Source organism: Dermacentor albipictus, chromosome 1 (assembly GCF_038994185.2).
Source record: "Dermacentor albipictus isolate Rhodes 1998 colony chromosome 1, USDA_Dalb.pri_finalv2, whole genome shotgun sequence".
Classification (NCBI taxonomy): domain Eukaryota; kingdom Metazoa; phylum Arthropoda; class Arachnida; order Ixodida; family Ixodidae; genus Dermacentor; species Dermacentor albipictus.
The window spans coordinates 313,502,246-313,517,349 of NC_091821.1; the positions used below are offsets into that span (position 1 = coordinate 313,502,246).

The following is a 15,104-nucleotide window of genomic DNA, read 5'->3' on the forward strand; positions in this document are numbered from 1 at the left end:
AAGTGCACGGATATCATTTCAGGGTAGGTGTGTTAGCTCACGAAATGTCATCCAGTCGGCGGAACAGACTTTCAATCGAGGAACGTGTGTAGAGTATTCTGCCTGTTTCGTAAGGTTTAAACAACAGGAAAGCAGACTCTTCCATAAGGGTTGTTAATCACTTCCCACTCCAGATAGGACACAACTATACTGCACGCTATGCCATGTGCCTATACTGCATGCTATGCCACGTCAATGGAGAAAAATGTTTTCTGTGCAGGACTGTAAAACCTGACGTAGCCATGACCACCCTGAGGGGACAGAAACAGAGATGGGCACGCTTGGCTGCCAGTGACATAGAAATCCATGGCTGGCATGCTGCGGAAACTGCGGCACTTGTCTTCACTACTATCCTAATACGGCATGCTTCCGCCAGTGGCGTAGCCAGAAATTTCGTTTGGGGGGGGGGGGGCTTACGTTGCAGCTCGGCATTCTCCTTAAGAGGAAGCTTTAGCTCGGGTGCTCCTATCTAAATACATGTAGAAGGGTAATTCTTTTCTCTTAGCAACCACTGCACCAAATTTGACGAAGTTTGTTGCATTTAAAAGAAAAATTTGGGGGGGGGGGGGGAGTTCTAGTGACTGCTGCTTTTGAATTTTTTATTTAGGTTGTCAATTTTTTATTAAAAGTTGTCCAAAATCACAAATTTTCAGAAAACGAAACTATCAAGTTTAAAACTCTAACTCAACAATGAAAAGTGATATCACAATACTGTGAATTTCATATAATAGGACATCTGCAGCGGAGAAAATTGATATGTTACACATGAATCTAAAAAACTTAGTATTGTGGAAATACGGCTTTTGCAGAACCCTTGTACAAAATGTAACCAATTCACGTAAAATACAAATTGACATACCAAATTTGTCCGCTTTGACTGCTATAATAGATGCTGTTGACAGAACCGCGATATCTGTTCTTGATGCAGAGCTGTTAGTTTGTAAACGTCATGCTCCTATTCTTTTCGAACTTTCAAGTTTTGAAACTCTGCTCAGGGTAGGCCAAAAAATCACTGATTTCATGGGGAGCTAATAATCCTTGTATGCATTCACTGTTCGCTAGTGACACCAAGGCACTGCAGCCATTGGGGTCGCTGTTGGGATCATGGACATGAGTACTGACAAGTCAAGTTCAAATTATTCAGAGAGGAACAACATCAAGATAAAAATAACAAATGTCTTGGCTCATAGAAATGTATATGCACTGGCTGAGACATTCAGTTTAGATCAAATTAACTGTAGACAAATTAACAGAAGTGCACTGTATACTTAAAATGTGATGCTGCTAAAATAAAACATGCTGCTTTACAGTTTTCGAAGAACGAAAATTTCCCTAGGGCACGCACCAGTTCAGTCCGGGACTTGAAGCCAGTAAAGACGATGACCAAGCCATCCATGGAAAGGTTGTAGATCGGCCGGCCTTTGTCAGGAAAAGGCTGCATGACAGCAGAGTATGCACAGCTGGTGAGAAAGCACACAATGCATGGAACCGTGACAGCAATTCAAAATATGTCCATCATGTGTGAAGTGCTGTTGTTAAATATTCTAGCTGCTCAAAAGTAAATTCCAAGCATGACAGCTCACTTGCATATTATATAGTTGATCCATGGGTGCAACACAAATACAACTATAATGCCAACATGAGCATTGATGTAGCCCAGAAGTGCTTCTTGGACTGCAGAAGGGCAGCGGATTGGGCGAGTTGGTGTTGCATGGTAACAAAATTCAAACAGCGCTAAACGACAGGACCAGAATGAGGAGGAGACAAACACGGCGCTGAACTTACAATTCGATTTATTCGAAGTAAGAAGTCAACATTTATACGTACACAACTGGGCACGCATGCGCCCGGTCATACATCGATGATCAGGTACAAACTCTGGGCAGCCAACATTCGCACGCATTGCACCTGCCTTGCAATCTACCCTTTATGCAGCAATGCCATTTCTTTCGCTGACAAGATTAAAGATGTTTTGCTAATGCAACTATTAGATTTTCTGATGATATGAAATGCTTCAGCGACTTCTCTGGTAGTCTTGTCACTATGAAAAAATAACAATTGTGTATCGTCAAAGAAAGGTACGCATTTACAAAAACTGCAATGCTTTGCCAGGTTAATGTCTTTTTTGTCTAATGAATTGGCATGCTCCATTAGTCTAATACTGATGCAACGGCCTGTCTGGCCTATGTAAGTTTGGCCACAAGATAAAGGAATTTGGCAGACAGCGCCCTTCTTGCAACTGATGTACTTATTGACATGATTTACCTTGCATGCAGCATTCCATTTAACGCCGTCCTGTTTCCTCTGAACTGCTGCCCCTAATTTACCCAGCTTTATCGGAGCAGAAAAAACGACCCTCACACCATACTTGGCCCCTACTCTCTTAAAACGATGTGACAATGCGTGCTCATAAGGCATGACAACTTTTTTCCCCGCAACATTTTCTTTGGGCTGTTCCGAACATTTCAGCGTTTTTATAATCTTATTAGCACCAGCCACAATTACAGAATCTGGAAAACCGGCCTCTCGGCATCTCTGGGCTTGGACCATCAGGCTACTGGACATTTGATGAGTACACGATTTTTTGACAGCCATACCAATACGTCCTGTTACAATTCCGAATTTCACAAGTTTAGAGTGACAAGACGCGTAGTTTATAAGAGGTTTTTCACTCCTGGGAGCGTATCGCCAGCATACATGGTTCGACAAAAAGGTCAAACTCAGATCTAAGAACTGCAGGACGTTGCTCTGTGGGATCTCATGTGTGAAGCTCAGTCCAGACCCATGCTTAAAAAAAACATCGAGTAAGTCAGGCACACATTCAGCACCCTTAGACTTAACTATGGTTAGGAAGTCGTCCACGTATCGAAAAATTCAAATAAACCTTCCATTTAAGTCATTCTCTACTTTCCTGTCAACATAACTTAGAAAAATGTTACTAAGTATTGGGGCAACTTTGGCACCGATACACACCCCCGACTTTTGCTTGAATACTTTATCTTCCCACATTACATAGGTATTCTCTAAATAAGAGGATAAAAGTTCCATGAAAGACCCACTCGAAATGCCACAATTATTTTGGAATGCGCACTCATCATTTTGGTCTGAGATGCAATTCTGAACACATTGCAGAAGTTGATTATGGGGAGGAGAATAGAATAAATCGACCACGTCTATGCTAAACCCAAAGCACGAAGCCAGGTTCTCCTTCAAGAGAAACTTTACAACTGCCTCCAAGTTAGGCACAACAAACGGGTCAGTCACGGAAAGTGCTGACAAATGCTTATTGAGGTAAGATGATACCACTAATTGCCAAGTTTGGCGTTCAGAGACTATGCTCGAAAAGGAATGCTGGGCTTATGCGTTTTTGCCGTGAAGAAAATTTCAAGCAAAGAGCGCTCTGCATCCTTAACTTTATTTGCCAAACTTAGAAGCCCCATGCCTTTCAATAATGAAACGTCTTCCTTCTTATTCTTTACCGGTTTCTTACTAGTCACTTTAAAATGTTTGCCTATTGCCTCAAGCGCCTTGTTTGAAAACTGTTCCTCAGAAAGTACAACAAGGTGACCTTCTTTGTCAGATTGTACGACGCGCAAACGGCTATCACACAAGTAATCCACCAGAAATCGATTGCATAAAGGGTAGATTAATAAAGGACTGCTAGATTAATAGGACTACGTAAATTAATAAAGTAGACTGCATAAAGGGCTGCATAAAGGGTAGATTGCAAGGCAGGCACAACGCGTGCGAATATTGGCTGTCCGGACTATGTATCTGATCATCAATGTATGACCAAGCGCATGCGTGGCCAGTTGTGTACGTATAAATGACGACTTCTTACTTCAAATAAATCAGTTGCAAGTTCAGCGCCATGTTTGTCTCCTCCTCATTCTGGTCCTGTCATTTAGCGCTGTTTGAATTTTATTGTTACCGTGCTTCTTGGTTCTTCTAAGCAAACTCGTTTGATCAATAAAGCATGAAGTCACAAACACCAGATCCTAATGCTGCTCTTGTACATGCAGCAGAGCAGACCTGCAACATCACTCAATGTTTATTTTCTTCTACCAGCACTTTCTGAATTCACTGTCATCGTTTCCAGGCTCTGTGGCTTCATTAACAGCTGCTATAGGCTGGGACATACATGTTGCTACAAGCCTAAAAAAACATTTAGAGAAAAGCTATGGAAAAATTGAACTGAGCACACATAGTATCTCATGCTTAAGACTTAAACCAATACCAATGACTAAAGTGGAATCCTAAAGAAAAAAATTATGTGGCTCCAAAGCACTGTGGGAATTAATGTAAGCAAGGCTTTCTGTGCTTTTTGTGTTGACTGATGATAATTGATGGTGATTTTTGTGGCAAATGTTTAAGTTATTCAGTGTTTAATGCAATACTAGAGTGGCAAGTTGATGTTAAACATTGCCTTGCCTGTACCACTGCTTTTTGTCTGTGCAGTACACAGAACAATCAGCGAGACCGGTCTATTTGAGGCGTTGTTGTGCGCCACTGTTCATAACCTCCAAGAAGGTTAGCATTGTCATTGCCTCACAGGGCACATTATATCATGTTAGAAGTGTTAAACTTTATTTGAATAATGAGGTTGTATGTGGCCAAACCATTATCAGATTACGAGGCACACCATAGTGGCGGACTCGGGATTAATTTTGACCACTTGGGATTCTTTAACATGCACCTAAATCGAAGTACATGAGCATTTTTGCATTTTTCTCGGTCAAAATGCAGCTGCCGTAGTAGAGATGATACCTCGAGCAAAGCCATAGAGCCAAAGCTACTGTGGCGGGTACAAAAGTGTTGATTTATGAGCGGCCGCTTTCATGTAGTATTGTCTAGATGATGTGGTGCGTTAATGCGACTTTGAGTCAGCACACCCGCCGTCAGTTGTCCGTGCATGATATTTATTTTCCAGTAATAGCAGAAACATACAGCGCTGTTCCTTGAATTTGAAAAGTTTGTCCGTGACTGCTGCCGTGTCTAGTAGTAGCGATTCCTTGCTTTCTTATGTCGCCTTTCCCTCTCTTATTGTATCCCTATGTATGCGAGCTGCCACGAGTGAAGAGTGGCAAGGCTGTTATTCCCTCGTTTCGCGAGTGCATCGGCTCAATCGGTTATATCCACCCTCTGCCTTTTCTCTCTACCCCTCTCCACCATTCTATCTATCTCAGACCCTCTGGAATGTTATAAGAAGCCAACAAACATATGATATGACTAATAAAAAATCGGGCCTCTCGGTTAACCCTGTTCTTCCCCCTCTAGAATGCTGCGTGTTAGTACAAAGGTAAGTGCTTCAACTTCTACAATGCTTTTGCGGGGGGCTCACAGATAATTGCAGCTGTCTAGACGGTATTGCGATGATGCGGTTGAAAGGTCCAAACAAGTTCTCATGTCACCTTTCTTCTCTGCCGCGTTCCTGCCATGTACGCACATGCTCTGAACAACCCCCCGATGTGGTGTGCCAGACAGCAACAGCAGCAGCCAAAAGCAGTGAAAAAGTCAATGAAGAGGCAAAGAACGCTTCTTTTTAAAAGAACAAGCGTGGTGTGCTACAGGCACAGCATGGTTGAGCCAGCAGATTAATCCAACTGATGGCCAAAGTTCTACAGCATGTTCATAAAAAAGACTGAAGCTGTGACGCTGCCATCATCATTGATGGCGGAAATGGAAAACATAAGACCAATGACTTTGCCAAAACTACCAGCAGACCAGCAGACCAGCAGACCAGCAGGAAGCACTGCACTTGAAAAAAGTATGAGGCCCGAGTGACCCACAATAACTACTGTAACCATATCTTTCATGAACCTACTAGCAATATCAATAACACAATGACAATAACAAGTAAAGCTGGGACCTGGGCTGCTTGATCTTGTGTACATTCTGCAATATTGATGTTTCCCAATAGAAGCACCCTGTTCACTACCACCTATAGTAAATAGCAGGAGATAAACATGATTATTACTCCTAGTAAGCAACAAATACTTAAGCATAAGCAAGTAGTACATTGAAGCAGTTATGTATGCCTAGACATGTTTTCTATCTTGTAGTCATAAGTCTAAGGACATGCTCCTCAGCTAAAAGCTAAAGATGTCATAGCGTAAACCAAATATTTCACAAAGTTTCAGAAAGTAAGCAGGCAATTTCAACACACCATTGTGCTGGCCACTTATTGATCAGAGTTTCTTTTGCACTGACCTTCTTTCCCTTAATTTTTTCCAGCATTTTTACATACTTTGAAGCCAAGCTTCCAGAAAGCCTTGACAGAGATTTGCACAAACTGAACACAGCTGCATTACAGTGTCACACACAATTTGTAATTTTCCTGTCAGTTTCATTACAAAAAGCTCTCATGCTGGAACAATGGTCATTTCCCAAATTCCAAGCCCAAGTGTTGGATATAGAATCTCCAGCCACACACAATAAATACCACACCGAAGGTTCAAGCATTCATAATTGTCACTGCTCAAGCTTGCAAAGACAAACTAAGTAGCAGCTCTCCTCACCAGGGTAGAATGATGAAGCTGGGCTATCATATGAAAAGTTGGCTTTAGTGATGATGCTGCATGACGACATTGCAAAAGCAAGAGTAAGTGATTTTTCGCTGTTTTTGACACAAGATTATAAATTCCCTGCTGCATCTAGTACAATAATACTTTGCACACATGTTCACAGGAGCCTCTTGTACAGATCAACGTTCTATTATTATGTACAAAAAGCATTTCAGGGCCCCTTTAAATACAAGCCCAATGTGTTTACAATGTCTTAATGCGTTTTAGAAGACACCCAAATTTGACTGATGCAGAGGGAAAGAGGAGGTGGGGGCTAACAGTAGAGTACCACCGTATAAATGGCACCACGTTACGACTTTGCTTAGGTGTGGTTTATGCTTCCATTAACAGATATGCACTTAAATCTCATAGCCACAAAGTGAGGATATGTGAAAGATACAAAGAAATAAAATTTCCCCATTAAAAAAACAGGCATAAACATGACCAGGAACAAAACCATCACACGACTGCAGAATCACACCAGTAACTTGTGGGGAAGAATAAACCCAGATGCATGTTAAAATAAAACATTCAGCCGGCAACACACTTACCATGCTTCTTTCAGCACACTGGACAATAAGGAGAGAGCTAAGCACCAGGGAGCGCTGCTTCAACTGCTCAAACAGGGGCCCCTCGAAGCGCTCGACAACAAAGACTGTGCCCCGATCACCAGCGTATTCTGCTCCCGACTCGCTATGCACCACCGGCAGACCCTGGCACTGCACACACAGCAACATAGTGTGATACAGAGGAGACTGTGCTCCATGCCATTTGACACAATATTTTGTTACTAAGCATCACATAGAATCCACAAGGTGAAAGAACTGGGAAGGACAAACACATGGATGAATTAAAGGATGCAGCTATAGCACTCTTCTCCATTGTAACTTAACATACTTAGTACAGCTGCAATGAAAAAAAAAATGTTGCTCTTATCAATATAATAAAGACAAGAAAGGCATATCAGGCCTCGTCTACTGTGAAGAACAATGGCTCTGCTGTTCACCATAAAAGTTATTTAGCCATTGGAACAAACCTGCAAGCACTTCCACACTAGACATCCCTACTGCCACAATAATCTACTGAATTATTACCGTGCGGTAGCATCCACAACCCGGAAAAATTCAGCAGGAAGCATTTTATTGGCAATGAGTCGATGACAACAAAGGAAGAAACAGGTTGTAAAACAATTCTCTACATGTTAGAATGCAGTTAAAGAAAACTCAGACACCTAAAGCACTTCTTAGGAGTTGTGAATGTGAAAGTGTTAATGCCCAATTGAATGCCGCCGAGTGGTCCTTTGAGTTTTCCACTGCAAGTAATGTACCATAGCGGTAACTGTTGCCCGAGCCAGCAAGCAGCAGCAGCCTGCAGTGCCAACGCCGCATGCCATTGACAAGGCAAAGCCCTGTCTTTTCACACAACACCTGACATGCTACTGTGGCAGCAGGTGTTCTCTTCCACCTGCTCTGCTCCGATGGCGTCGCAGCCAATGGGAGTTTAGGTGCGATTTCACTGCTACAAGCGTCGGATGACGGCTTTTTCACTCAATGAGCCATTTGACTCTTTCACATCAAACATTTTTGCTGATTAGATTAAAAGAAAAATCTCAGTCTAGTCAATAGGTTGATGAAGGCTTATCTGGTCAAATTTCAAAGAAAAAAATATTGCAGTCACTGACCCGGTCAAGGTGTAAAGAATAATGACTAAGGAACCCACATGGGACCCAAAGACATTTGTTCGGAAAGTTATGTGCACAAAGAATGTGCATTCAGTCCCAGGTACTGGCATTATAAATTCTAAACCATTACACACCTGCCAACCTTAGCTTCATGTCTTCCTTCAGTATCGGAGGGGGGGGGGGGGGGCACTCATGCACCCATTCACACACTCATATACAGGGTGTTTTAGCTAACACTTTCGAATATTTTGTTCAATTCCCTGTGGCAGATTTTTTCGTTCTCCATTCTTCTGTTCAGTGGATTCTTCTTGTGTGGATTTCTTCTGTTCGCTATTCAGTTATGGTGCGGTGTGCAGCTGCCCCGACATGGTGGCAGTTTTGGGAACTAGGCCGATATTAATGCAATACCAACTAGCCCACCAGTCTGTTCTTTAACACACATGTCCCCCATTCCCAGTTATGGTGCATCATTGCCGACATTTATGCGCACTTGTTGAAGAACCCACGTGTGCTATGCCTTGAATACGAAAGTGTATGTGTCAAGCGATAAATGATTGCTCATTGTTTTATTGGCACTCTACCAGGTCTGAAGTTCACATTGAGCACTATCTGAGTGTTTGACAACTGTGTGCAACTGTGCACTCCTTGGTGAAATGTAGACCTAGGTCACTGTTGGAGACGGGTTATTATTAAGTGATCTAATAAGGGAGAGAACAAAGGCAATAGCCAAACAGGCAGGAAAAGCGAAAATTGTTTGTGAAAATGTTTACAGATCAACATCTTTTTATTTAAAAAGGAAGTAGAGGAAATGCTGCCGGAAGTGGAGAATAATTCCACGTGTTTTGCTACAGTTATCAATCGAGCTGGCCGACGTAGCCACTTCTCTGCTGCGCTAATGTGGGTGTTTTTCGAACCTTCAGCGGTGGGTGCAGTACATCTAGAACTGCAGCATCCTGCGCTCTATACGTGGTTGTACGGGACTGGTGACCACACATCGTTATGCAACTTTCCAAATAACAACACGAGTCGGTTTTGGCACTTGGTAGAGCAGTAAACGAGGGATCAAAAACAACTGCGATTTTTCTGCAAATATATATTTCTCTAAAATTCTTCCAAAGCTAATTTAAAGAAATGTTGCTAGAAATCTTTATTTTGCACTTTCGCTTGTTAACTTGTTCTTGGCAAGGTTCTTCCTGTGCATCTTTCATGAGCGAGTCCATTTGATGTGGTTCTTTGTTTCCCAAGTAAAGGAGAGGTCTTCCTCACCGGCATACCTGTGAGATACCTGTTATTTCATTTCTCTTTTGCGGGTTTATGCATCTTTATGAAAAATGGTGGGCATTCTTCACATTTGTACTAGTAAAAGTACCTCCCCCCCCCCCCCCTATTTGAATAGAAAAATTACCTTGGGTTGGTCCCCCCACTCCCGAAAAAAAATCCTGTGTACGTGCCTAGATGGAGATGCTGTGTTAGAGTGCACTGTCTCTGGGATCAGCACGCGAGAAAGATAAGATACTCGGCAGATACTATTGGTCAAGACTTAACAAGGATACTTCGCATTAAAATGTCTCGCATAAGTAGATAGTAATACTAAGCGTCAGTGGTTTGATGTGATTTATTGGATAATATAAAAAATATTGGCAACTTTCGTCGCCAACTGTTCCACAACATTTGTTCGTTAGTGGTCTCACTTGATGGCTGGTAGAGAAGCTCCTGTTTATGAAAAGTGTAGACGGATAAAATTCAAGAAACAAGTGGCATTAATCTGCAAAAATATGTCGCCTAATAGAACCGCTGGCCTTCTGTCGGCGGCGGAGCGACTGACAGCAGCGGCTACGAGATCTTTCGCGCGGCGTAATATGCCAACAAGTTCTGGATTCAAGAGTTCTGTGGCAGCCGGTCAGTAGCCACTGGAAACAGCCTGTACAGTTTTCCATAATTAGCAGAAGCAGAGATTACGTGACGTCGTTGAATGAGTTTATTAAAATCCTGTTTAGCAGCGTGAGCACTAGCACACGACACTGATAGAAATGATACTCGAAATCTAAATTACCTTCGCGGCTTGCACGACTTTCTCATTATCCTTGAGAGAACCCACAAGACATATCCTCTGTTTGGTGTATCCTCGACAGCTCAGGGTGTCTGAAATGAACGGAAATGGCAGAGAATGAGAGGCGAGGACCGAAGTGCGGAACAGTTGTCGCACCGCCACTGTTTCGGGGCTCACCGTTGGCATTGAACCCGTTCGACGAAAAGGAGCCGCCCACAATAGAGCTTTCGTTGGCCATTGTGGCAGCCAAAAGGTTTTTTTCGCCGTTAGGCAGGCCTAAAACATCGCTTGTACACTGGAAAGTGCAAAAACAAGCAATCAAACAACCAAAAAGATCAGTTTATGCGTTGCTAAAATGGATCCCAAACAGGGAAAAGCTAGTATCAAGCATAGCTGCAGCCGCGTTTTTGAACACGTAGTTTAGCAAGATGCTATCAGCTAAAGCAGAAACAGAAACTTATTCAACTGTATGTCAAATTAAATTTATTTACTCACCCGACTTCTCAGAACTATTGCTGGATCCGTTCAAACGCGGCGGCAGGGGTACAATTAAATGGAGTTAAATGCGACCTATGCGTCCTCTGCCGGACTTTGGCTTTGCCAGGCGTTGCTTCATATGCACTCCGGGCCAACGTTTTATAAACGTTGCTCCTGGCAGCGTGTAGGAGAATATGGCAAAATCACTAGCTGCGTACACACTGGTAGTGGAAGTAACCTGAACCTGAAGCACTAAACACTTTGCGGATTTCTGATCAGCGACAGAAAGGCATAGATCAACGTTACTAGATTAGGTAATCTGGTAATCTAGTACCGTGGGCATAGGTGGCGTCCAAAGCCCGACATCTATCACTGCCTATAATTGTTTTTTTCGGCTCCCCAAGATTGCTTCCGCTGCACTTAACCTACCCATTTAGCTTAGCCTTTAAGATTTTCATTTTAGAAATTAAGAGTATGCCACCTATATGTAAATAACAAAACTTAAATTGCAGAAATTAGTCTCAAAGGCTATCCTTCTGCCAAAGGAGGCATTGCTTCTGCTCGCAGCTCTCAGTATGCACCAACGTTTTTAGATCTTTCTAAAACGTTGGTATGCACCAAAAAGCGATTTACGTCATCGCTACCATGCATTACCGTGCACACTACCAAAGTTGGTTCTTTATTCTATGCAAAGACACAGCCATAGAGTTTCCTATGGACACAGCCAACGACACAGCCTTTGGTCACATCCATAGAGTTTCCTACAAAAATTTTGTAGGAAACTCTATGGCCCCACGTGGGCCCCACCGACTTCACTACCGTCCAAAATCCACAAGCCTGGTCAAGAGGAGAGCTAACCATAGAGTTATAATGAGAAACTCTATGGAGCTAACCTCATGGCCATAGTGTAATGTAGTGAGAAACTCTATGCTCATGGCTAACTTTCATTCTATGGAGTTAACCAATGCCTCCTTTACTAGACCTTGCTGGTGAAGCAGCGCACTGACACGGACACAGTGAAGACACACAAGAAAAGACGACACTCGCTGCCAGGGTGTCTGAAACGTGTGTTCTTGTGTATTTTCACTGTGTCCGTGTCAGTGCGCTGCTTCGCCAGCAAGGTATGATGCATAGAGTTTCTTGTAATTTTTGTAGGAAACTCTATGGTATGATGATCACTCAAGCTAGCCCAACTTTCCGCTTTACTGAACCGAACCCATAGAGTATGACTGAACCTTTACTTTAAATATAGATACCTACCGCGTTGTCCGGTAAACTCGGTGACTCGGTTCCGTGCCATCTCTTTTCTCGTCTCCGCGAAAAGGCAACGAGCGCCTCTCATGGCGAACGCCTGCAACTTAGATCACATGCTGCAGCCTTTGAGATTAACATGGCATCTGCCGCTGTCTCGGAGGCCAGTGAGAACGCTCGCGAACAGACGCTCGCGCATATCAGCGCTACGAACGCGCCGGCAGAAGCATTCGACCGCCGTCGGAAGTTGAAAAGGCAACGAGCGCCGCCACACGGAATTTATGCTGAACTAAGGGAACCGTCGCTACAATGGGAAAGCGAGTGACGCGGCGGGCATCAGGTAAAGGAGGCCAAGGAGGCATTGAATTAATGTTGCGGCAACCTCGAACCAAATTATGGGTTCGCTGCCTTTAGTCAAGTTTAAAAACCTTGGCCGCATGGCCTTCACACAAGCTTATCAGATACAGTGCGAAGTGGCGCGTACGTTACTGGAAGAAGTTGCCAGCAATCGTCACGGCACGGCGACGAGAAACACAGTTCTCGTTGTCGAGCACGACCCAGTGTACACCGTGGGAATCCGATCAAAGCAGTACTCGACTGAAGTTGAAGAAAGGCTAAAAAAATTACAAGCCGACTTTGTACGAACAAATCGTGGCGGTCTAGTGACGTTTCACGGGCCAGGTCAGCTTGTTGCCTATCCTGTGCTATACCTCGGCTCGTTCTTCAACGACAAGAGCATGCGCTCGTACGTTCACAGCCTTGAAAGGATGATAATCAACTTCTGTGCGCGTTTCCAGCTTGATGCAAAGACGACAGAGAACACGGGCGTTTGGATCGGAGACAATAAAATTGCTGCTATAGGTAAATCAATTTTATTAGAGTAGTTTTGCAAAATACAACAGAACTTCACGTCCTGGCCGCCGTTGTACTCTTTAGCGTTGCGAGAGAGAAAATGATTGATTAGGGAGGTATTAAGTTGACCTAGAAAATGGTTCACATATGCCCTGTGTACCTATCAAATGACAGCCTGTTCTAAAATAGCTGAGTGTCGGGCCAGATTTTTTCTAGTCGGCATCTGCAGCCGTTCACGAGACAAATGAGATGAAATGTGCCGCTATGCAAAGTGGAGAAGCCATATTGCTGCGAAAACAGCTTGTGCTCTGCCTACTGTGATTCGTGACTAGCGGGCACGATCACCGGTTCTCAAGTTGAATACCTGACAAAAAGAAGGCGCCTTTTATGTGGAGCGAATCACCATAGACTACTAAAAACATACATTTGAGAGCAAACACGAAATTCGGGCCGTACAAAGAGCCTAGGTGTTAAATTAGCCTGCATGAACAAGCAATACCACCAATAGGACCGAGGCCTGTGACATTGCACCATGCAACCAAGCTTTTAAGTGCGAAACTAGCATATGCTGCTGCTTAGAATGAGGCCGGAGCACCTGAAATAATAATATACCTGCTCTTTCTACTGTACTTAAAATGTGCCAGCTTGCATGCACAGTGCTCTTAGGATACCTTTCTCAATGTTCCTTTCAGGTGTCCATGGCAGCAGATACATCACAACACATGGCATTGCAATCAACTGCAACACAGACCTTAGCTGGTTCGATCACATTGTGCCTTGTGGCATTGCAGACAAGGGAGTGACATCGCTGAGTCGGGAACTTGGGCGACTTGTCACGATCAACGAGGCCTATCCCGTTCTTGTGGCTGCCTTCGAGCAGCAATTTAAATGCACTGCTATTGGAGAAATAAATGGTTAAAGACTTATTTTCCCTTACAATGTGCCTAAAATAACGTTGACTGAATTGTGCATCCTGCACCAACCAGGTTGTCCACACTGTTTGATTTCACAGCACACCCATCCTCACAGACTAGACAATCGGCCAAGAGACCATCCCAGCATGTTGCTCTACAATAGGCAAGTAACCCCTTAGCGGCAGACGGCAACATTTTCTTGTACAACTTGGGTAAGGAACAACCTTTGCAGTGCACTTCCAAGCGAGAAATACTGCAATTGTAAATGAGATGCAACGCTGTGACCAGACAAATGTGTGTCAACTGCCCTATGGGCCCTGTAAGTATCCAAATAAACAAGCAGGTAACCATCTCTGTATGAACCCAATGAAGTGACAAAGGTTGTCCAAAAATGAAATACAGTTGACTTCCATTAATGCAATGAAGAGAGCTATGAAACATCTATACTTCCAGACAACTTTCTGTGGCTATGAAGGAAAAGCTCTGGAGGCAAAGTGCGCACAAGTGAGAGCACTTCTAGAAAGGGTCTTGCATTTTAATTCAGGTTAGTTTAGGTTGGGGAAGACAAAACATGAACACCTTATTAGCAACCGTTAAATAAGACTGAATACCCGATTGAGTGAAAAGGTTGGCTTATTTTGCAGCTTTCCTCTTCCGTGTCAGGAAACGCAGAGTTGTCGCACGGGGAATCTGCGTCGATTCAGCACCTGTTCCGAGCAACCAAAAGCATTGTCAAACGTTGCTGGATTACTTGCTGTGGTAACACATATACAGCAGCCACGCACCCGTAGCTTTCCTTTCATAGCCATAAAAAGTTGTCCGCAAGTATAATTATACAGCATGTAGAATTAAACAAATGGCAGAAAAAAAATGCAGAAACACGCTGTTCACTTGGAAATAGTAGTAATAGTAGAAAAACGTTATTATATACACAAACCGGATGGGCTCCTACCCCAGTCCCGTTGAGGAGGTAGGGGGGTGAAAATGAAGTTTGTCCTGCAGGGTGGTGCCCCGATTCAAAGGCCTCATTGGCATGGGACATCTGCTCAGCTCATTGGATCAGTCGTAGCTGATCTTTCAGGGCCGAGCTAGACAGCAGCGCCTCCCAATCGTTCCACGCACATATGCAGTAATTGCCTTAATTTAAAGTTAGCTTTGCCACTATACATTATGCACTACATACCAAGAGGGGAAAGGTGCCACTGTTACGGGACATAGCACATGTTCCTTAATTTACACATGCACATGCACCATCTCTGGTCACAGTATGAGCACCG

General features: G+C 43.5%; 2 protein-coding genes across 3 annotated transcripts in view; one reads left to right on the forward strand and one right to left on the reverse strand.

The window, feature by feature from the left end:
* LOC135904760 (protein ECT2-like) overlaps nt 1-11,083 on the reverse strand; it is a 106,871-nt gene extending 95,788 nt beyond the window's left edge. For both annotated transcript variants that reach the window (XM_065435743.2, XM_065435733.2), the window contains exons 1-5: nt 10,829-11,083; nt 10,511-10,628; nt 10,337-10,425; nt 7,154-7,321; nt 1,385-1,474 (exon numbers count right to left, since the gene is read on the reverse strand). In XM_065435743.2, the coding sequence (XP_065291815.2) occupies nt 1,385-1,474; nt 7,154-7,321; nt 10,337-10,425; nt 10,511-10,571 (408 nt within the window). In that variant the 5' untranslated portion in view covers nt 10,572-10,628; nt 10,829-11,083. The remainder of the gene's footprint in view (nt 1-1,384; nt 1,475-7,153; nt 7,322-10,336; nt 10,426-10,510; nt 10,629-10,828) is intronic.
* A 1,283-nt stretch (nt 11,084-12,366) lies between these two features.
* Lipt2 (Lipoyl(octanoyl) transferase 2) lies at nt 12,367-13,852 on the forward strand. The gene is made up of 2 exons (XM_065434011.2): nt 12,367-12,922; nt 13,606-13,852. Exons 1-2 carry the CDS (start codon nt 12,457-12,459, stop codon nt 13,830-13,832), a joined length of 693 nt encoding a protein of 230 aa, XP_065290083.1. The 5' UTR covers nt 12,367-12,456; the 3' UTR covers nt 13,833-13,852.
* Nucleotides 13,853-15,104: the final 1,252 nt, after the last annotated feature.

Excerpts from the sequence above, each read along its gene's own strand:
- Lipt2 (XM_065434011.2), top strand. The coding sequence starts at position 12,457 with ATGGGTTCGCTGCCTTTAGTCAAGTTTAAAAACCTTGGCCGCATGGCC. Across the intron at positions 12,923-13,605 it reads CAATAAAATTGCTGCTATAG|GTGTCCATGGCAGCAGATAC; the intron begins GTAAATCAATTT and ends TGTTCCTTTCAG.